Genomic DNA, 23,550 nt, shown 5'->3' on the forward strand with positions numbered 1-23,550 from the left:
GGGATTTGTGCCAGGGCTAAAGGGGCCCAGGTGGGAGGGAGGGAGGGAGGGAAGGGATCACTGCAGGGGTGTGAGGGCCCTGGGGAGGTGGAGATCCATGTAGAGGTTTAGGAGCCGAGGTGGAGTTAAGGGGATCTGAGCATGGAGTATAAGGGCCCTGGATGGGGGGTGGGAGGGGGCACGAATTGTCTCCATTTCCCCTAGTGAGTCTGGCAGCTGAAGAAGCTCATCTGTCTGCACGTGCTGGGAAGGGTGTCTAGAAGCTGCAGTAGCACTGGCGGCAACAGTAATAAAGGGTCTGCCCAGCCTTTGGGTGGGGATCAGGGTGCTGCCCAGAACACTCATCCTTAGCTCTGTACGGAGGAGGCAGTAGGTGAAGGAAGCTCCTGCTTGGTGCAGCTCCTCCAAATCAGGCATTGCACCAGACAGGTATAAAATACTACAATTTAAATGTCTAAAGACTACTTCTCTTCATTGCAACAGATGAGGCACTGCACTATTAAAAATCTCTGTGCCTATGGTATTTTTAAGGTGCTTGTCACCTTGGTATCTCTCTGATCCCCTCATCCTAGTACCTGTAAGCAAGTAAAACATAATAGTGTAGATCATGTAAAACAAAATGCTATAGAGTCAAAGTGTCCAAATTGAAATAAATAAAAGGTGGACAACAATCAGACTAGAAAAGCTGATTGTTGTTCAAAAGTGGGGAATCTAGAGGAAAATGTTACCTGTTACAACTTACATAAATGTCCTACTGAACCTTTTAAATAGGGGCATGGATTTTACTATATTACCAGGCTCCAACTCCCTTTTGGTTAAATAATTTTGTTTTATGATGTGTATATTATTATTTAGTTAGTGTAAAGGTGGGATTATTGAATTCAGTTTGAACATGTGGTAAGGTGTCATTCAAGTGATGATTGTATATAAGCCCAGATATTTGTGCAATTGCACCCCATGCTGTTGAGGCTGTGACTTTGTATTTGATTTGGATTAAAAGACAAATCTAGACATGTCTGCCAGACACAAGCAGTAAAGCGGACAATAAAGAGTGAAACTGCTCACCTAACGCGGAAGAGGGAAGACAGTAGTTCTAAACAAGGAAATTTGCCCACTATGACCAGATATAGAGGATATACTACAGAAACAGTTAAATAATGCATTTAGGTGCTACTGTTCTCTTCTAGAACTTTATGCAGCAGGCATTCAAGACTAAAGGGGGGGAATGTAAGGAGGAAAATAAGTTTCTTAGCTACTAAATCCCAACCACCATTGCATCAGTATGAGGAGTATGTTATTGAGGTATGTTTGGAAACCTCTCTATTACGAAGGAAATATAAGAGGAAAAAGGGTGGGAAAATATTTAAATCTCTCTTAAATAAATGTAAATTACCTACAATACTGGGAATATCTGTTATTATTAAAAGGTGACCCACTATACTGAGAATATCCATCTATTTATTCAAATGGTCTCCTAATAAAAAATATTCTAAGTGGGGTGGCTTGGGCTGAGGAAGATGTTGTTGTGCAGAAGTGAATTTCACACCTGAAGGGTTTTCACAGCTACCTTGTTGACTTGCCAACCTAAAATGTGATGGTGTGTAATGTCAGCACTTGTGCCCACCAGGGTAAGGCTTGAGGAAGAGTTGTCTGATATAATCAAGCCTTTCTCCTTTAAGAGCTTTAAAAGCCAACACTGAATAGGCTTCCCCACCCCTACAGAAAGTGCTTTCGGCGTCATAATATTTATAGCATCTTTAGAAGTGGGGTAAGTACATTAATATTGGCTCATAAATTATGGTAGTGGGGTTGAGAGCAGTGCAGTCAGACTTATTTTTAGAGCATGTAAGAATCATCTAGGGTAATGTACGCCAATTTCTTCAGTCCCCTGAACCAGACTGACACTTTGCTGCTCAACCCATTCCCAGGTATTCCCACTCCTCTCATCTCTTCCTTCTGGCCCATACTTTAAATATGAAAGTCATAGTTTACTGCCACTCTTCCCAACACTCACATTTAGGTTCAACTGCACCCATATGGGCAGCCTCTGGGTGGGAGTAGTGGATTTTGAGTAGTGTCCTAGGACGATGAAAATGTTTTAAGAATCAAGAGGAGTTGTCAAATTCAGCTAGTGATCAGCTGCCTGCCTGGGTCTGTAGATCTGCAGTCCCCTACTGAACTTCCTTAAGCCATGGCGTTACCCTTTATGTGTGTTTAGGTTCTGTCTCTTAAACCTGGCAAAGCTGCAGACCTAAAATTTTGTAATGGACGATCTCTCCCCATTGGGTACTCCAGGAGGATGGAAGAAAGGGGAATACAATGTTAATGTATACAATAGTGTTTTAATCCAAATGCATCAGTGTTGCTTTTGTCCTTTCCTCCTTGTGTTGTGCTTGTTAGAGACAAGAGTGAATTTGAAGGTTACATTTTTCTACAGGAAGCTTTTTAAGTGTTTGATCCCTTCTTTTCCAGGGGTTTGCCACCACAACAGCAACAGATGCTGAATTTACGGGCAACGAATCAAGCATCGCTCCTCAATGCCAATCCAATGCTTCAGCGAGCTCTGCTCATGCAACAGATGCAAGGTACTGTCATTGTTGGAGGTGCTCATTGCACTTATGTAGTCACCCCTTCTCTCCCAGGTTAAGTGAGGGTGAAGTCATAGAGTGGATATTGCATGTCTGTGCTTTGGGACTCCATTCCTCTGCACCGTTCTTTTTCAAATTTGCCCCAATCCAAATCTCAGAGGCTCTTCAGTTGTTGAAAATCCAATTTTTCAACTGCTCAGGAGCAACATTTGATATGGAAGTTGTGACTTCACAATGGGAATCTTCAAGGTGGTTTAGACTGTAAAGGTAGGTGGTGGTAAAACTCTTTCTCTTTTACAAGCTTAAGGCAAATATAAATGTTTCTGTGAATATATTAAACAGCAATCATAATTTTTGTTTGAATTTAAATAGTCACTTGCATTGTCTGCGAACCCAAATAAATGTGTTGCAGAAAGTGAAACTGATTAGTTGGTCTGTCTTCCAAGCTCAGTGAAGAGAAGGGGAAAAAGAAAGAGCATAGAAGTGAAAAGTAAATTTTTAAGAAACAGCTTTGTGGAATTCTGTTTGCTTGGAGTAAGTCACTATTTCTTCCATCATCTGGTTTCCAGGTAGATAGATTTTTGTCCGTGGTCTGGTAAGTTTTCAAGACAACTTTACAAGGCTGCTCCAGTAATAGTTGTAGTTAATATAAGGTATTAGAAATGTAGGTGAGGAACTTTTTTTTTTTTTGTATTTTCTTTTATTATTAACCTGCCAGTGCCGTTTTGACAAAGAAAAAGGTGCCTGGATTAATCTGAATGACCATTTAACTTAAAACTAGACCAGGGATGATTCTTGTATATGAAGGTTTATTCTGCACGTTGTTATCATGCCCTTTGTTCTCCCTTGCTAATTAATAAGCATGCTCTCTCATGACCCCAGTGGCCATCTAAAGATCTCTGTTTGGCTGAGGAAAGCTGAGGCAGTAAGGAACAAACTCTAATCTGAAGTTAGTGCTGATTTTAAAGTTTCTTATGTATGTTTGTGTGATGAAAAGAGCTTGGGCCCAGCAAAAATATGAAAGGAGGATGACTGATAAATTTGATGTTAAGTAGTAGCATGGCTTTTTTTCTAAAGGTGAAGGTTTTATTGAAAAATTATATTTAAAATAGAAATGTCCAATGATCTGAAACAAACTGGATATGCCAGTTGAACAAGGTGTTTTAATGACCAGTCTAATGAACTGAGGCGGAGTATTATCCCTACCTTATTAGCAAGCTGGAACTAGTATCTGTGATTTCCGTTTTTGACATTCTGCGTTCTCATGTTTAAATGTGTAATAAAGACCATACTGAACAATATGACTGTACTTGTGAGCTGAATTTTTGTGGTCACTTACAGGTTTGGATTACATGTGAGAATATCTGATGCCCAGGTATTTCAGTGCCTGAGAAACATCAGAATAAATAATTCAGTGGAAGCCTATGGTTTCAGCAATGGAAGTGGGGAAAGAAGAAATGCCCTTCTGAGTCTAAATGGATGTGCAATTCTAATAAAAGTGTTAAACCATGAACAGAAGGCCATTTCTTACCAAATAGATTTCTGTTCAAAATTAAGATAAATATCTTCTTGTAAGGAGATTTTCTTTCACAGCATAATTGACAAGTGGTTCAAATCTGTGGGAATTCCTTGTGTTGTTGCAGCCTTTATACTTTATACCAGGGTCATCTGATGCTTATAGCATGATGTTGAGTGTCAGAACTCCTAGGTTCAACTCTTGACTCTGCCACTGACTTATCGTGTGGCCTTTGGCTAGTCACTTATGTACAAATTTTCAAAAGTGAGCTCTGATTTTGGATGTCCATCTTTAGACAGCTATAGCCTGATTTTCATAGGTGCCGAGCACCCAGAGCTCAAATTGACTTCAGTGGGAGCTATGGATTTTTGGTACCTGTGAAAATCAAGCAGTCGGTATCTAAAGATCGGCAGTCTAAATAATAGGCTACTTCTAAAACTTTGTCTCTAAAGTCTGTCTCTGCTTCCTTATCTGTAAAATGGGAATTGCAAGGCTTGCCTTCATCAGAAAGCGTTGATACTTATCTACTGGCTATAAAGCACTTTCAGATGGATGCTCTGCTGAAAAGAACTGCTCAAAAGACAAAACATTATGATAGAAAATGGTAGCATCTTAAATGTCTGGGTTTAGTTTATCATGTTGAGCTTGCTTGATAAATCTAGTGGCAGAGAGGCCTATGAAATCTCTTGTTTAAAAAGTAAAATGATGTTTTAAATGAAATGCTCCAATTGTTGCTGCTGTTCTGTCCAAAAAAAAAAAAAAGAAAGATAGCATCCAGATCAGTTTGAACTGCCAGCTGCACAAGCTGTGGGATGAATTTCCTTCTTCTACAAAGAATGTTTGCAAAATCAAGATCTTGTCTTTCTTTAAACATGGGTGACAGTGTGTTCAAATCAAATAATCACTCCAATGAGTTTAGCCTGCAATAACAATTATAAACAGTTGAGTAGTCTAACCCATCTCCACATGGCAGCGATGATGGAGTGAGATCTTTGGGGTGGTTAGGGGAAGCAGAAGCCGGCCAGCAAAACAAAACTAATTCCCTATGGAAAGGGAGGTACAGAGTTCTCTAAGCTCTACCCCTCGCTGCAGTCGTCATGGCTTTGGGGTTTTCTCTCTCGTGAGCACACCCTACATGGGAGTGATGTAATATATGTTTGTATTTGTAGGAAACTTACGAGGATTTAACATGACAGCCCCAGCTCTGCAACAGTTTTTCCCTCAGGCTACAAGACATTCCCTTTTGGGGCCACCACCTGTCGGGGTCTCATTAAAGCCCGCACAGCTGGGCTTCCCAGGCCTTCCATTCCAGCGGCAGAATCGGATGTTTCGTAAGGTGAGCTTGTGATTTCCAGATCTTAGGAGACTAGCTCTCATTTGTTGCTGGCTGGTGCCTGCTAAGATGATTGGCCATATTGTACATGGGGCACTAAAGAGGAATGCAGGAGGATTAGAATGAAAAAAGAATAATTTAGTACCAGGTTGCTGACATAGAAGCTCTTTGGTCAAACCAACCCATTTTCAGAGATCCCAGTTGTACTGGTAGTGAGTTCCCCAGTAGACCCCTCCTGTCCTAGGGTACCAGGATTCATTTGATTAGTTCTAGGTAAATAGTAAAATATTAAGAACCTTTTAGAAATATTTACCTCAAAATAACTACAACACAGTGTGTGAAATCCTGGCTCAACTGAAGCCTGAGAGCTTTGCCATTGACTTCAATGGGGCTAGGATTTCACTCCATGTCCTTTTTCTAGCAAAAACCTCATGGCTGCACTCCTCCTGGAGACTGGCCTGAACCATGAAAAATAGTGTGGAAGGTTGGGAGTCCTTGGCTTCTATTCCCAGCTGTGTGCTGACTCGCTGTGACCATCAACAAGTCACCTAATCTCTCGCTGCCTCCATTTTTCCACCTGTAAAATCCGGATAATACCTGATTATAGAGATGTTGTGAAGTTTAATTGATGAAAGTTTATAAAGACTTTTAGGATTCTCGGTGAAAGGTATTACACGATTGCAAAGTACTACTAATCCCCAGCTCCTCCTCCTCTTCAATCCATTCCCCAGGTCTGAATTCAGATTTGTCTGAGAATCTACTGAAGATGATCCTTTTTAAACTGGCCAGGATTTCTCCTCTGTTTCAGCCTCAGGTTTTGTGTTACCTAGTCCAGTGTTCAGTGCCATTTTAACTGGAGCTTCTGGCTTAGTCTAGCATTTTGGTTGGGTCTGGCCCGGAGAGAAAAGGAAGAGTAGTTATTTGGTGCTCTTCTTCTTTCCAGCCCATGCAGGTTTTGCATGAGCCTTTCTGAAGTATCCTGGACCTGCCACAGCTTCCATTAAAATCCTGGAGATGTGTCAGTGGGTGCCTGCAGTTTGGAATCCATGTACAGGGCTCTGTTCATCCACTTTCAGTTGCTTACAGGTGGAGAGTCTTAGACAAACCGTCAGGCTGTCTAGTATTGGAATTTCTGCCGAGTTTTGAGAAGGAGAAGAGAGCTGGGTCTGAGACTCTTTGCTAATTGCAGGATTACCAGAGGGGCCCTGACAAGAAGCGGGAACTGGACCAGGCATCCTCATCTCAGGCACAAGGAGTTGATGAGAAAATTGAAATCCCAGAAGGTACCCAGGCTGGGTCAGAACAGAACAATTCCTCACCCACAGGTAAGAGGGCCTTGTAATGAAACAAAATCTTCTGAGCATGCTCAAGAAATCTCTCTAGAATATTGATGCAGCAAAAACAGGAAATGGCTTTAGTCTCCTGTTAGCTGCTTACCGCAAGAGCGGATTTCTGGAAGATGAACCTATCTGGCATAGCTTCCAGTCAGAGCCTCCTGCACTGGGCTTCATTTATGCCATTAGCTAGGTGTTTTGATTTTGCAAACCAGCTCCATGTCTCTTATTTAATCAGGTGGAAGCTGTATGCATTACTGAGATGATGTATGCGATGTACCTCTTGTGGAGCAGGAGGAACGTTCCTTGTTGCATTACACCACTCCCATGTTATAATCCCCTTCATCTTTGATTTAGTTGGGGATTGGCCCTGCTTTGAGCAGGGGGTTGGACTAGATAACCTGAGGTCCCTTCCAACCCTGATATTCTATGATCTTTTCCCCACTGGTGCCTGTTTCAGATAAGGTTACTTGTTCCTTTGCCTGTCTAGTAAGTCACTTCGGTATAGAAGAACCTCCTGAGTGGGATGAGAAAAGGAAATAATTTTGGAACAATAGCTGTCATGCCGCCTTACCAGCACTGAACTCAGCATGGCAGCCATAGACTAAAACTTGTATGAGGTGGAACCCACTTGCAACCAATTTGTTAAAGAAACAGACTTGTTTAATAGGATGCTTGTTTCCATGTTGATACCTGGAATCTTACTGGGACTGGGGCACCATTGGGTTAGGCACTGTACAAACATGTGAAGATATGGGCCCTACCTCAAAGAGCTTACAATCTAAGAACACACAAATATAGTGAGGTTGTATCCACATGAATGCCCCATAAAGGAATGATTTTCCGGTTCAAATGCAGTGGAAAACTGATTTTGATTACAGGGACACTGAGCAGATTGACAGGTCTCACAATTGACCTTAATGTGTAGTATTGGAATTTTGTGGTGTGGGCTCTTGTCCCCTTGGTATTAGACTAAGACCCAAGCAACCATTGGTTAGTAATAAGTTCATATCTCTACTTCTGGGTCAGGCTTACAGCCGTAACCTCTACAGATAAAACTCCGTCTCCCAGGTCATTACTAAGCTCTTGAGTTAGCGATCCATTTCCACCCTTCTCAAAGCCAGAACTGGCCAAGTGTTTTATAGTCGTATCATCTGCTCTAAAGTACTGTATCTGACATAGGCCATTTGGTAGGAGATCAAATCAGATGGGCCATGGTTTGTTCTGCCAAGGTAACATGTGTCTTTATCCCTGCAGAACCAAAAATGCCAGCAGAATCCATACTGGACACTGAGCCTGCAGCAAAGAGACTGAAGAGGTAATTTCCCCTGAAAAGGCCATAGAAATGCTTTGTTATTCCATTGCTGTATTCTCAGTAAAATGGAGCACTACCGTGGCAGCCTGACTTCCGGCATTTGGGGGGAATATCTCTGGTGCTCTGGGTGACTCAAAAAACCTCAGGGCACTTGCTGAGTCCAAGGATGCTGCAAGTGTCATAGCCACGAAGATGATGAATAGAGAGATGAATCAATGGACCGCGTCTAGACAGGCTATAAAGATGACACTTCCTGAGCTCCTCTGTTGCCTGGATCCATATATCGATTTGGCATTAATAAACACAGGCAATTGATATTATTATTTGAATGAAGGTGGAGGGGAATGACACACAATATAAAGGCCCATCCTGGAAATTCTCTGCTCCCTGCTCTGCCCCTGACTGCTAAACCAGGAACCATGCAATGTCATACTGCCATCTGGTGGGAAGAGTATGGAACACAGTTCAGCAAGTAGCCTGTGCTGTTCCAAACTGTATCCTGCTCAGACCTGTTACCGTTATACATGTACGGGGCTGGGGGAGCAAATAAGAATTATTAGACATTGATTTGATAACTTTTTTTTCCAAAGTGAATTTATTTGCAAAATCCTTTTTCTGTTCAAGTGCATTAGAAGCTCCCTAATATGCACTAGCGATGAAGAGTGGGGACTCCTGCAACCTAATCTGTTCTCTGCTACCAATTCACTGTGTAGTCCATGGGCAAATCTCTTCACTTCTCTGTTCCTGGTTCCTCGTCAGTAGATTAGAGATTAACAAAGAGCTCTGTGGAGGATGTTGTAGGATTGATTTGATGTTTGTACAGCACTTCGATCATGTAAAGCATTATAGAAATGCAAAATATTATTCCGCATTTGGGGACGCCTTGTGAATTAGCAAGACAGTGAGTAAATGCAATTAAAACAAAGGCTGACTCATTACACCATATACTTTGTTCATCCATTTGCCAAATGTAGTTTGGTTTTAATTATGCTAATAATTTGCAGTGTATTAATCAATGTTTTGTAGCATAAATTGAATAAATAGTTAAGTCTTAGTGATAGGAGACCTTGCTGCAGTGACTCTATTAAGTTTTTACTGAGCAGTGGCTAGAGACTACCAGATTTAGTGTGTGTTTTATGTATGGAGTGCAGATTAGCAAGGTTCTGCTGCAACTGAGTCCATAGTTTAACTTTAGAGAGTGTTTTTATTTATCTGAGAATGACCTGATGATGAATCTCTGGCGCAAATGAAGTTTACTGTTCTAAACCTCCCTTTCAAAACTCTGAACAGCACTACCCTGCATATATTTCTGCTCTTGTTTCTTATCACTTCCCACCTCTCCCCTTCTCTGCCAGTGATGCCACCCACCATGCTCCCTCATTTCCTTCTCCCACTCTTGCCTTCTGCACTGTCCATATGCCTGGAACAACTTCCTTATCCCAATGCAACAGGAAACCACCCTTTTCATTCAACTCCTTGAAATCCCATGTCCTCCCACAAGAGCCATAAATGGTAACAAGTATCAATATAATGCTGCCTCCTCCTCAGTTTCAAAAAGTGACACCCTCTCCTCTAGGTCTTTGATCTTAGAGACCCTGTGGAGCTGTCCCTCCATCTGTGTGTGTAGGGTGTTTGAGCACACTGTCAACACTTAACAAATAACGATAATACAAGCCACTCTTGTTTTGTCCTTGTCTGCAGTGTCAAAATCTTGCTGTGTATTTATAGCTGTGTAACCCAGTTACTTTATCACTTATCAGTCTGCTAAATTATGGAGTGTGTGTTTAAATCCTAATGCAGACTGCATGCTGTTACTGAGTTCAGAGTGCGCTGAAGTGTGTCACAGGTGGGAATGTAGGTCTGGCCTGCAAAGAAGGACATATTTAAAACCTAGCTGAAAATTCTGAGTGCTGACATATAATCAGAAAGAAATCTGCCTTATCAGATCATTCTGCAGATCAGGAGCCTGTTTCCCCTCCTCAAATCAGACCAAGGGCAATAATGAAACACAAAGCTAGCTCCTATTAGCAGGGTTTGGTATTTAGAGCTATTGATTATCCGCTACAATCAAATGCAAAATATGTCAGGAAAATAGTCAACGAAACTGAAATCTCAGTGAGACAAAACTCCTGAAAATCCCTGCTTGGCTACCAACAAGGTCTTCTCCTGTCCTCAGTTTTAACCTTCCCCTATCCCTAGAACAGGTGAGTGTTGCAGTTGTCCTGCAGATCACCAGCCAAGGCAGGAAATGAATCCCAGAACCCCTTAGTGTGAATAACCTCCAGGCAGCCCTCTTCCCCACCCTTCTATCAGGTTAAGACAGTTATTCCTGAACAACTGATTCAGGCTCTTTTGGCTGGCTTTTAAAGGTATGATTGATATTTGTGTGTATGCTATGGAGCCCCTCCTTGTTCTGTTCTGCTGGAGCGTCACACATTTGCAACAGTAAAATATTATCAACTTATTTTTGAGATTTCAGGTTTTGCTTGATTATTAAGAACGCTGTAGATTGAACTCCTTGGCCTGTGGTTTAAACACCACCTTGTGTATCGGCTTAAGCCTCTCCATCTTGGACATGGGAGATAATCTTGTTCTCCTTTTCTCTTCTTTTTAATTAAAGTATGGAAGAAGTGCCCATAGAGGATGCTGCAGGCAGCCAGGAAGCAGAGGAGTCAAGCATGGAAACCCAGGCAGATGGTAAGGGGTTATCATGACCGACATGAGGGATGGAGCCCCCAGCCTGCTGGTGGAGTTGTGTGGATTTGTAGGTTCCCTCCTGCTAGAGATATGGTGTAACACATGAGGTACATCTACACTTCATCTGGAAGATGTAATTCCCAGCCTGGGTAGACATATACATGCTAGTACGCTAAAAATAACAGTGGGGCTGGGCTGCCTACCTGAATATAACCCGTCTGAGATAGTAGGCATGTACTTGGGTGGCTAGCCTGAGCCCCCACTCCCCACACCTCTACAGCCCCACTCCTATTTTAGCATGCTGTCTGGAGCAGATCGTGTGTGTGTCTGAGTCTGTCTCTTGCCAGAGCTGGGAATTACACCTACCATGTTCAGTGTAGGATACCCTGAATATTTTCAAAAACACGCTCCAGGGATGAAAAGTGAAGGAAGAGTAATACTGGGAACCAACAACCTAAGAATATGCCCCAGTAGTTATCCCATTTCCAGTTAAATTAGGGGCTTCCAGTTTGTTTTGAACAGCCAGATGCAAACAGTGGGATGAATTTCCATGTTGTACAAGGACTTTCTCTATGAAAACCAGGTTGAGACCCTGTGAAACTAGGGTAATATCAGTGTACTGCGGTGATGTAAGCTTCCAGACTTCATGCATCTGTTTCTTGGTTTTTCTATCGTTTGTTTAGTTTTAATCCAGCTAAAGGATCTTTCTGTTTTTAGGACCAGACAGCATGAGGGAGAATACAACTGAAGATGCCTCCAAGGAGAGAAGCTTCTCTGAGGAACTGAAAGCTCCAGAGGTAGGTAGGCAGGCAGGTCCTTCGCATAAAGGGACAATGTGCTCAGAATGTCTCCTTGCCCCAAAGAGTCAATTTTACCCAGATCTCCATTGTGATTGGAAACCAAGTGGCACCTGGCTCTGGAGTTGATGTCAGTGGCCCAGGTGTGGCATTGTGCTGTGGAAGGAAGCTGCTGTGCAGGGTCTGCCTCTGATTAAATTACAGCAGTTTGTGGCAATGTTTTAATTGTTGTAAATCTGCACCCCCTGTTAAAAGCGTCACATGCTGCATGCTGACCATTGGAGTTATGACTAATTTAAAGATTTTCATACTGATCTGGAAGGATGGCAGGTTCTTGTATGTGGGTTTTTTCTTTTTCTTCCCTGTTCTTTTTAAAATTTGCATTAAAGGATTAATTAATGGCTCTTAAATGTCTGAGTTTCCCAAGAGGAGCTTCTCTCAGCCCAGTCTGGGAAGGGGAACAGTCATCCCCATCAAGCGGGTCTGTTTTGGAGGCTGTAGAATCACTGATAAACAGGAAAGTTTAGAAGTCGGTAGAGAGATTGTGAGGGATACAGTTAAAGCAGATGGAGAGCGTGCCTTTCTTTCCCTGCCATTCCTGGGAAGTGAGCTGAACGCTGGTAGCTACCTTATGGTTTGGAATTACTGCAGGAGGGAGAGGCTAGCTGGGTCCTGGCACTCCAGAAAGTAGACTGGTGAAAAGCAGGCCAAGGTATAACACTATTGGAGCCAGCAGGGAAATGCACCTGTGGACTGGGAGCCTGTGCTAATAGTTGTTTTATGATTAAAGTAACACCTAAAGGCCTGTCTGTATTCCAGGCCAGATCCGACGTGTCCAGCTCTGCCAGTGCATAGCTGTCTGCCATGGCTAGTGACACCTCTGTTCCAAAGTGGGGGGGTGTCTTTATATGTGGACAGGACAATATGCTTACAGAACTGTATTAAGGAATTACATTACAGCCTAGATCATTATGTGGAGTGCTGAACAGTCTGTAGTTCTGTGGTGGGGAAGCACAAGCTATGGGGAGTTCCCCAGCTGGCACTGTGGAGCACTGCAGTCACCAATAACTGGATCAGCCTGTAATGTGTCCAGGGTCCACTCAAGAACTGTGAGCATAGAAATATACATTAGCCTGGGAGTGACTCTCTGTGCTGGAGGATCCAGCAATTAATTTAATTAATAATGAAAGTGATTGTGGACCAAGCAGAGTGATAACACTGTGTGTGTACATGTAACTAGGGCCCTACCAAATTCACTGCCATGAAAAACGCATCATGGACCATTAAATCTGACCTTTTGTGTGCTTTTGCCCTATACTATAGAGACTTCATGGGGGAGACCAGCATTTCTCAAATTGGGGGTCCTGACCCAAAAGGGAGCTATGGGGGGGGTCACAAGGTTATTTTAGGGGGGTTGCGATATTGCCACCCTTACTTCTGTGCTGCCTTCAGAGTGGCGGCTGCTGACAGAGGGCCCAGCTCTATAGGCAGCAGCACAGAAGTAAGGGTGACAATACCACACCAGGCCATCCTTCCTTCTGCGCTGCTGGCGGTGGCTCTGTCTTTAGAGCTGGGCTCCCGGCCAGCAGCTGCTGTTCTCCAGCTGCCCAGCTCTGAAGACAGTATTGCCACCAGCAACAGCACAGAAGTAAGAGTAGCAGTACACCCTCCCACACACACAATAACCTTGTGACCCCTCCCCCCAACAACTCATTTTTGGGTCAGGACCCCTACAATTACAATACAGTGAAATTTCAAATTTAAATAGCTGAAATCAACTGTGAAATTGACCAAAATAGACTGTGAATTTGGTAGGGCCCTATACATAAAACTTGAAATGACATGAGATTGACTGAAATTTAATTTAAATGCATTTTTCCAGGTGGTATGGAAATTGGGTTAACCCTTTATTCATCAGAAGCCCCTAAAGATCTCCTCTAGATTGGACTCTCTTGACTTTTCATTCTGGCAGGTGCTGAGTTCGGGGGGCTCGTTGAAAGTGACTATCCAGCAGAGCAGTGAGAGCAGAGCTATCAGCACCACAGCCCTGAAGCCAGGACAGTGGACCTGTGAGCTGGGCACGGCTGATACCAGTCCTGAGTCTGTCCTTAAATTCTTCTGTTACATCTGCAAGACCAACTGCTGCAACCAGCAGGTATAAACACTAGAGTTTGGCTGGGACTGGGGGCCAAGGGAAGGAATTGCATGGCCAGGGACTTGTGGTAAAAATGTTGCACCATGAGACATGTTTTCAAGACATCAGGCACGATGGTGACGAGGCCGAGAAAAGCCTATAAATAAACAAACAAAATAAACCACTCCTCCCAAGAGCTTGCAAGCTAACATCCTAAAGCTCCAGTGCTGGCTAATCCACAGAAAGCCATGCTCTTAAGCTTTCCAAATATTATAGATGAAAGGAATGGAATGGAATTGAATTGACTAGGGTGTGTGTGTGTGTGGTTTTGGTTTTGGTTTGTTTTTTAATTCTGAGTCCATCTAAATGGATTTTCTCCTTCATTAGAATTTCCAATCCCACATGGCTGGAATTCAGCACCAGCAGCGACTTGGGGAGATTCAACACATGAGTAATGTCTGCTTTGTCTCACTGCTGCCCATGGTGAAGGAGCAGACGTTGATGGCTAAGAAAGATGGGTATGTGTCAGAGGGTAAAGAGGGCTGATCCCAGCTAGGCCAGTACCTAGATATTGCAGAGCTTGGAACTTTAGAAATACCTTTGATGTGTCCCTATCATCCCAGAAACCAACATTGCAAAGCACAAGTCTGTAAAAACAGATTAAAATTCTGGATACAAGTAAAACTGTCACATCTTCCCCGCTTGTTCTCAGAATGTACAGAAATGGGGAAGAAAAATCCCAAAGCAGTAAAAACAGCATTCACTTTTTATGTTTAGTCAGTGTTTTGTGGAAAGAGACCTGATCAGACATGGACAGGGTAGGTGTGTCTCTATGGCTGGCCTTTAATAGAGTACATGTCACTGCATATATCAGATCTCAGATAAGGTCTAATAGAAATGCTCAAGACACTTCAGCTGGGACCCTCTTGCCAGCAGTCCCTAGATCTGAACACAGGGAGGCAAGGCTTTGAGTTGAAGGCCCTTGACTTTAGAACTTGCCTCTGCATTGGTCCCACCCAGCCTGTGTGTGTCAATGTTCAGGGTACCGTTCAAGGCCCATCTGTACTCTTAGGCCTTAACCCCAGCAGGTAGCCCCCTTTGGGGAAAATTATTCATCTGCTTCCTATAGTGTGTGTAGCTCTACTGCCTTTGTCACACTGTAGTTTTTAATGCAGTTCATCAGCCTATGGACGTTGTGATGGGTGCGTTTTTATAGACTGAGTGAAACCAAACCAGCTAAAGGTGGGGGAGATAGGAACTGAAACAGTCTATGGAGGGAAAAGCGCAGTAGATGCTGAGACCGTGCAGAACTGCAAAAGCAGTGTTCCCTGGGGAACACAAGGGAGTCTCTTACTGAGCCATTCTTCTCACCACAGAGAGACCCAGCAGCGATGGTGTAACACCTGCCAGATACACTTTACAGGGGATCTAATCAAACATCGAAGGACTCAGGAACATAAGGTAACAAATTACTGCCCTGATTTACAAAGGGGGTTGAGTGATAAAAGACATTCACTTATCCTTTGAGGCAGGGGAGTGAGCTGGAGGGAATACATTGGAGCATTGCACTGTGGTGATGAGGATATTTCTAGACAGATCTCTTTAAGCATCTAGTTCTCTTGGGCTTCTGCACACTGGTGCTGGTGGAACTCATGGGTGTCATGCTGAGCAAATTAGGACTGACTAGCAGCACATCTTTTGTTTTCCAATTATGACTACTACAGGCCCTGCTTACTATTAAACTCTGTCTATCCAGAGGTATGATAGCAGCATGGCTCTTTCCTTGATTATTTTCAACTGCATGGGGAAATTTAGATAGGCAGTCTGGAATTACCCAAGCTGGAATCTGGTCAGGACACTAGTGTTAATTACCCCATCTCATATGACAAGTGCCATGAGATCTTTCAAGACCATGAGCAACCAGAGCCTTTCTGCGTTGCTCTCCCCACACATTTGCCACCTCTTGGGCTTGTGGACGCATGTATGCCAGGATGCCCCCCCCCCCCGCTGTAAGAAGGTGGCCTGACTGTTCTAGATTCACAGTCATCATTTTGAGAGAGAAGTTGTTTAAATTCAGTTTAATTGAAACAAAGTAGTGCCTGTCTTAACCAGTCAGATCTTCTCATCCCTCTCTGCTCAGCTGGCCAAACGCTCTCTCCGTCCCTTTTGCACTGTCTGCAGCCGCCACTTCAAGACCCCTCGCAAGTTTGTAGAGCACATGAAGTCCCCTGAGCATAAGCAGAAGGCTAAGGAGGTAATGTGAACTGGATTGGGGAGAAGCACTGCTGCGTTACAGAAGTGGCTATGCTTGGGATGTGTGGGAGGAGTATGTATATGTCCTACTTGTCTCAAACCAGTGAAGAGATGCATCATTTTTCCTATCAAGTGGTTCCTCTCCTCCCTGACTGCATTCCAATACTACTTGAAGGAGCAGACTGATAATTGAGCACTGTATGTGTGACTGGGGGCATGACAGCCTTCTTGCTTTCTAGCAATGCCATCTGCTCATCCCAGAATGTGGCAGTCCCAGACTCCACCGGGAGTCCTATCCAGTTGTCCTCCATCAACAAGAGGGACATTATGTGAGTGCCTGAAGTTAGCAATCTAGTCTGGTCTGATCTTTCCTCTCTGTGTCTGGCAGGTGAGGCTGGGCGAGAAGGAGCTAGGCGGGCCAGAAGACTCAGAGGAGCTAATCACAGTTGATGCTGTTGGCTGTTTTGAAGATGACGAGGAGGAAGAGGAGGAGGAGGAGGAAGGAATTGGTGAAGAGGAAGGTTCTGAGGTGGTGCAGACAGAGAATGAAGATCCCATCGCCACGCAGGTGCACAGTGATAACAGAAATGGAAGGCTGTGTTATGTGATCTGTATTATCTGAGTTGGATCCTAATGGCTGTCAGTCAGTCAGGACCAGTTGAGCTCAGGGCATTCTGGAGGCTTATCTACTCCATTCCCAGAGCACAGGACAAGAAGGGGACTATCTAAGATACTCTGAAATCTGATTTTGTTTTTTGGCAAAGAGTGGCAGGATCTTTGATTTCCATGAGTAATACAGGGGAGCCCTTCGTGTGCAAGAGATATCCTGGCTACCCTGACAAGGGAGGCAAAACAGTTTAGACTTCACTCTCCGCCATTCTGCTTTAGCTGACCCATTAGCAGCTTTGCTTCTGTTCCTAACTGGACCCCACAAATGGATACATCTTGGCAAGTGTTCTCCAGATGAAATAGCTCTCTGCTTTGAGAACAACTAACAGTGGGAAGGACACAGTTGAGGTAGCTCAGGCCTTAAATACAGGTGGTGGTTTTTAATCCTGCTAATGAAATTTTCTCCTGATAGTTGGTCTTTGTGTCTGGATTTAATCTGTCCCATACACTATGCTGTTAATGTAACCTGTGCAGCATGGCTTGAATACTGAATGGTAACACAATTAAGGGGTGTATTTTACAGTAGGAAGGGAATAATAGGAAACAAAAGCCCCTTCCTGCCGTGTTGGAAATCAGCTTTGTCCCCAGGCTCACTGGAAAGGGTTAAAGGCCCATGAGGGGAGCTGAGCAACGGATGCAGCCCCAGTAGACAGTCCTTGCAGGCTGGGGACTCCATGCACTGACATGGTCTCTTGATATCTCGTTCAGGTTGGGCTGAAGGAAAAGTCTCCGGTGGACTGTGAAGGAAATGAGACATACTGTCCAGATACCCCCTATGGTAAGCAAACCCAGACAAGCAGTGTATCCAAGAGTGTCTTCTGGGGCCAGGGGCTGCCATTGCATGGGGGGTGGGCCTCCGCACAAGAGCGTGTTGCCAGCAGTAAGCAGAACTCTCTCCAGCATCCAGGTCAGACCAGTGAAGGTTAGCGGATTCTGGAGAAGGGATGAAGTTTGAGCTGCTGAGTTGTAAGTGTAAGGCATGTGCCATTTGTCAAAGCTGTAAATGGGTTTGGCAGGTGCCTCTTGCCCTTCAAGAGGTGGGGCTGAGAACCCTTGATCTCATCCAGGAGGACCGACCAACTGTGGAGTAGGGAAGGAGCCAATGTAAATGGGTGAAGTGCTGAACAAGACATGTAGAAAGCAGAGTTACTAGATCAGGGATGCCCCAAAGAGGAGCTCAAGTGCCCCATTCAGAACACTCCCTAGAACTGAAGCCTCAGTAAAGATGCTTCTCTCTTGCATTGAAGAGCCAGGTCAGCACATTGTGACGTCAGAAAGGAGATTGAACGGCAGGCCTTTCTTCTGTATTCTTCAGAACTAATGCTTTAGACTAGTATCTGATCAGAACAGACAAGCTGCTGAGCTCGGGTGCAGCACTGCCTCCAGAACATTCTTTTGTGCTCTCTCTAGCCACCACACTAATCTCTGTAAGCCGCTCAGATTGTGGTTTCTAAAACCTTTCCCAGACAGTTACACATTGTGGGGAGGGCTTGGGCGTAGGCACCAGCAGAAGTTGCTCTGTGCACAGGGAGATCTCTGTTTACTCCAGTTTTCCACATTGCTGTAACCTTCCACTATCATGTGGCAGATGGAATAATGATTAATGCTGTGAATGTTCTCTCTGTGTTTCTCTCACGTACCTGATGTCTTCTGCATGGATTGAGCCCATTACTGCTGGTCATATGGTCTCTGTAGTTTTCCATTGTGGTTTTTTTATGCTATGTAGTTTCTTTTCTTTGGCAACCTGATCTCTCTGAATATCAGCCCACAGCTGTACTGTGGTAAAATGAGATATTCAGCAAGTGATCTTGAAAATCCACAATTAACAGAAGCAAAACTCTTTTTAATTTCCCCTTTAACATTCTTATTGTTTTGGAGTTCCGTTCAATGTGATCTATGATTTCCATTCCCCTCCCATTTTGCAGGCCTGGATTTTCTGGTCCCCGTCGCAGGTTACCTCTGCAGGCTGTGTCACAAATTCTACCATAGTGACTCCGCTGCCCGGGTCACACACTGCAAGTCCCTGATGCATTTTGAGAACTTTCAGGTTAGACCCCTTTGGCAATTGCATGGCCTGGCATTTGTCACCCTGTGTGTGTCTTCTCTATTTCCTCAGCACCTCCTCTCTTTGAGCTGTCTGTCTTCAGCACCTTCCCATTGTCCTCAGTGTCCATCACAATGTCCGTCATGCCACAGCTTTCATCTGGTATGCTCTCTGCTTGTCTTCAACTCCCCTTGTAGATCAGACACCGTTCTGCTCCTGCTTCCTAACTACTGCTAATGGCTGCCATTGCCCATTCTCAGCTGGAAATCCTCCATCTCCCCAGCAAATGTTGGATCCATTCACTGAACCTCTGAAATGGAATCCCTGATTCAGCCTGGGACTTTTCTGGTCCCTTAGCAAGTACAAATGGGTGAAGCTGGTGGGGGACTAGACAAGAAGAGGCTGCTCCTTTTAAAGAGAGCAGGAAATGATATGCATCTGTGTAGGTGAAGCTTTAGTGTCCGTAATGCTGGAAATAGGCCCTGACACTCAAATTACATATAGGTAACATCTATACAGGGGACAGGTAGTTGGAAACTCATCTTTAAAATGGTAGAAATGAAATTCCAGGCCAGTTCTAGAAGATGGATAACTCCAATCCGTAAGCTGCTGAGAGTTCAGTCGGTCAGCAGGGACTAGGCAGCAGCAGGGAGCAACTTGGGAGCTTCTGGTAGCTTGTCTGGAGGCTCTTCACTGGCACAGAGTTCAGCCAGTTAATGCTGTCTCTCTGCTATATCTAGTCCACACAAAGATACAAGAATGGCCCTTGCCTTCAGCTGTAAACTCCTCCACTGCCTCTCTCAAATTTTGATGTCTGGACCTGAGTTTGCCACCTCCTCTCTGTGCTTGAATTTCAGGAAGGGCAGTAATCAGATTTTGTGACCTGTGCCCATCAGGCTGCTCTTGAGGCACTGTAGTGTTTTTCCTTCCCCCTTCAGTGACTATTGCCTGAGTCTTGTGTATGGAAGTGGCATTCCCCGACTCCTGGGATAGGGGGTAATTCCACTTTGCATTTCCTCTGCTGGTTCAGGCCAAGGCCCGCTTCAGCAAAAATATCCCATTTCTCCTCCTGTGTATTCATAGTTTCTTCATGGTGTGTCCCGTGGAGCTTTTCTGCTAGTCTTCAGACAGGTTAACCTTTCACTAGGCTGGCAAAGGAGTTAACAGTCCCCTTTCTATCCCTGTTACCTTTACCAAGAGCTGGGGGAAACAAGTGTCCCCCATGTGCTGGCAGTTCTTAAAAATCTTTGCAGCAGGTGAAGCTGCAGCTGTTCCTCTGGGTCACCCATTCCCTGTACAGATCACTTCCGGAATGAAAGAACCAGCCCCCCTTGTCCATGTTTTGCTTCAGTAAGTTATTTAGATTGATGTAGTTACAGTCCCTCTTCCTGCTTGTTAAAAATGAGTTAGCATAGCAGCAGTGAGCGTTCCTCCCCTCCACCCTTAGAACCCGGGGAGATGCTCCTGTTTCCACCCATTGGGGTACCAGGAAGGAAGTGTTGTCTAGTAGTTAGGGGACTAAGAGTCAGATTTCCTCTCTTCTGGCAGTGAGTTGCTGTGTTACTTTAGGGAGGTCACTGAGCTTCTCCATTCCTATCTATAAAATAGTGAGGATGGCCTTAAGGGCTAATTCATTGATATTTGATGAAGTGGTTGGAAGTAGCTGATGCCAGGTGTATGCGGGTGTGACTGGGAGGAGTTGGCCTTCTACAAATATTTAAGGCTAGTCTCCGTTTATAACTAGCCACTGCCCTTTTGATCTTGTGATCTCAGCTGGAAGCAGTTACTCCCTGGACTGTGCATACTGCTGGTTAGAGGACTAAAGACTGTCATGGTCTTTGCATTAAATGTCTTCTAGTTTCTTTCAAATGGGGTGAACAGCACTTCTGGCCAGAATTCCACACTGGAGGCTTCTTAACAGCAAACTGCTTGCATCTGAGGCACCAATCTGGAAACAGCTACCTTGCACTTGGTCAACAAGAGTTGCCGCAGTTTAGGATGTGACTTTGTAACTGATTTAGTTACACCAGTTTGTAATGCTTTGTGGACACTTAAGCTGGTTTAAACTGCTGTATTCTGGTTTAGCTTAAATCACTTTGGAACAGACAAAGTATTGCAAACCCCTCTGTGTACCCTTTAACTTAATTAAAAATTAAACTCAGGCAGCTTTGTGGGGTAGACAAAAGCATCATCAGGCTGGCAGTGGGGTGCTGATCATGTATTCAGTTCACTTTGAGTGCATGAGAGATTTCTGGCTGTTAAGTGAAAAATGTTTAATGTTGTACTGAAGTGTCTGTCTACCCAGTGGAGACAACTGGGCCTTTTACCTGTTTCTCCCCATACAGAATGGGCTCTCTTCCTCTGGCACCAGGAGCGCGAGCAGACACAAACTCTTAGACTAGCTAACCTAAAAGATTAGGACTTACTGAGCCTCCTGATGCTTCTCTTCTGTGCTACCAAAAGCAGGAGCTGCATAGAGCTCTATTTGAAGAGTGATAAGAGTTGTACTTACTCTCTAGGGGCCAGGAAAGATCACAGGGAGGACTTACCTTTTGTCCTCAGTACCCAGTGGCTAATAATGCAGCCCCTTCAGTGGCCAAGTACCATAGGGCAGCTCAGATAGCGTGCTGATACAGTAAAAGAACCTGAATAGAATGGTCCAGTTAAACTGTTGGGTTCAGTACAAGCCCCCTGTTCCAGGGCTTAAGTTTAGCATCACCAATCTCTCATATTTCTGTGGAAGAGAAGGAGCCCCATGCTGTTTACTTAGTGCCATAGTCTTTCTAGAAGTCTCAATCACCACCTCTCTAAGTAAAGGCCTCCAGACTGATTAACATGCTGGAGGAAATCCCTTTGTGGCTTAGGATCCCATGGTTATTCATAGTTATACTTCTGTAGGTTGGCCCCACGTGGCTCTTGTGTACTATTTTCCTGAAGTTGCAGTGTCAATTTTAACCTCCTTGCTGATATCTCCCTGGAGGTCTCAATTTAGGAACCCATCAAATAAGTCATCTTGCTGACATAGGGCCTATATTCACTATCTCATGAATGTCGGCGCAGTCTTGCAAGTGGGGACACTTACTACTTAAAATCCTCTCCTAGAAACATCCCCTTAAATGTGATTTTACTGAAGCCCACCCCCCCCAACCTTGGAGCTCTTGCAAAAGAAGCAGAAAGTGAATGAGCAGACAGTCTAATTGCATTGCTTAGATGAGCAAAGTGCAAAAGGAAACATTGTCATTTCATTGTGTTTAGATGCAGCAAAATTTGTGTTAATCTAGTTATTCCCCTTTAAGATGCCTGTAAGGAGTGAAAACAATCAATAGTCTTGTGTAGCTGGAGGGTGAGACTACCTGTCTCCTGCCCCCCTCCAAAGCTAGATTCAGTCAGTAGTTGAGATGAGTTTTCTTGATTTCACTTACACTCAGCTGGGCTATTGAGCTACCATCTTCAATCAAGATTAACAAATATTAAAGTCTGGTTCTAGCTCTGTATCCCCAGCCTCATTCTACCTAATCCCTCCATATTAGCAAATGCAAGAGGGAATAAAACCTTAATACCATCACTTTTTGCCAGGAGCAGACCTGTACCTGCATGAACTCCTTCCTTCAGCAGCCCACCCAAGAGAGCCATAGACTTGTGCTTTGTTTGGAGATTAAGCCAGCCAGTGCAGTCTGTCACTCGCTACTGTCTTTGTGCAGGTTTCTCCTGGACCAGCTGAAACTGTCTGTAATGTCTCAGGCCAGTTATTGCTCACACATTTTTCCTTTGCACAGAGATACAAGGCAGCAAGGCACCATGCTACAGCAGCACACTTGGAGGCCTCTTTGTGCTCCCGTGGTTCGGGCTTCCAGTCATCGGATGAGCAGCTGCAGTCACCTGCTAAAACAGAGGATGAAGCTGAGACCATAAATACCCATCATGGCATGGGAGAGGAAGATACAGAATTATTGGCATTAAAAGAACAAACCTCTAGGTCTCTAGAGAATAAGAGTGAGCTGGGCTCCTCTGTGAGAAGGGGTGAAAGCCCAACCAGTGAGACTGATATATGTGGAGCCCTGGTCATAGAGGAGGAAGGAAGTCAGGATGAGGGTAGCAAGTCCCCCACCACTAGTGAAGACTGCCTGCTCCTAGATGAAGACAGTGCCACAGTGGAGTTGCTGGGACACAGTATGTGTAAGGAAGAGGAAAGTGATGAAACCAGACAAAGGGATGGTACAGACAGACCCCAGTACCCAGTGAGCGAAGGGGATTCTGAACAGGAGGCAGCAAGCATCAGAGAGAAAGAGGCAGACACCTGCTCTCCAGCCAGAGGAGAAGCAGCCAATCTAACCCCAGCAGGCCGTAGACGCTCTGCCAGACGCAAACCCAGATAGAACAGCTTTAAAGGGAGAGCCCTTTGCATACAATATTTGCTGGAAATGTTTATTTTCTGATTCTTTTAATAGAGCAAAAACCTTCCACTTTACTGCTGTTTTTATTTTAAAAATAAAGCCTGGCTTTAGCGTGTCTAAGAGGATGGCATTGGGTGTTATTTATACAGCTGGGATGTGATAAAGATCCATGGGATGGCCAAAGCTCTGTACTGTTAAACCTGAAAGGGTTGCTGAAGCTGACCTTCCTAAAGCTTAGGCTCACTGCTTGAACTGGCAAAGCCTGCTGCAAGACTGGGCTCACTAGGACTTCTCACTGTACTAGCCATCTGCTTCCTGCTGTGCTAAGGTGGTTCCCCTTTCACAGGTCATGATACTGATATGAGCAGAATTTTACTGCTGGCAGATGAGTCAGCCCCACGCAAACACAATTTATGCACTTTCACGTTTTCCCATGGAATCAAGCCAGTGCACTAGGCAACAGACTCACTCAGGAC

The 23,550-nt window shown here is 44.4% G+C and overlaps 1 protein-coding gene across 5 annotated transcripts in view; it reads left to right on the plus strand.

The window, feature by feature from the left end:
* Positions 1-23,550, plus strand: part of CIZ1 (CDKN1A interacting zinc finger protein 1) — a 43,243-nt gene that overhangs the window by 1,085 nt on the left and 18,608 nt on the right. For 3 of the 5 annotated variants that reach the window (XM_039507040.1, XM_039507038.1, XM_039507039.1), the window contains 13 exons: positions 2,473-2,585; positions 5,274-5,440; positions 6,627-6,762; positions 8,029-8,089; positions 10,707-10,783; positions 11,501-11,580; positions 13,553-13,735; positions 14,102-14,232; positions 15,091-15,175; positions 15,855-15,968; positions 16,356-16,535; positions 17,345-17,414; positions 18,562-18,683. In XM_039507040.1, coding sequence (XP_039362974.1) covers positions 2,473-2,585; positions 5,274-5,440; positions 6,627-6,762; positions 8,029-8,089; positions 10,707-10,783; positions 11,501-11,580; positions 13,553-13,735; positions 14,102-14,232; positions 15,091-15,175; positions 15,855-15,968; positions 16,356-16,535; positions 17,345-17,414; positions 18,562-18,683 — 1,519 coding nt within the window. Of the gene's footprint in view, positions 1-238; positions 430-2,472; positions 2,586-5,273; positions 5,441-6,626; positions 6,763-8,028; positions 8,090-10,706; positions 10,784-11,500; positions 11,581-13,552; positions 13,736-14,101; positions 14,233-15,090; positions 15,176-15,854; positions 15,969-16,355; positions 16,536-17,344; positions 17,415-18,561; positions 18,684-22,456; positions 23,197-23,550 lie in introns of those variants that run through there. The other 2 variants (XM_039507042.1, XM_039507041.1) reach the window with 2 other exon arrangements.

Source organism: Mauremys reevesii, linkage group 19, assembly GCF_016161935.1.
Source record: "Mauremys reevesii isolate NIE-2019 linkage group 19, ASM1616193v1, whole genome shotgun sequence".
Classification (NCBI taxonomy): Eukaryota; Metazoa; Chordata; order Testudines; family Geoemydidae; genus Mauremys; species Mauremys reevesii.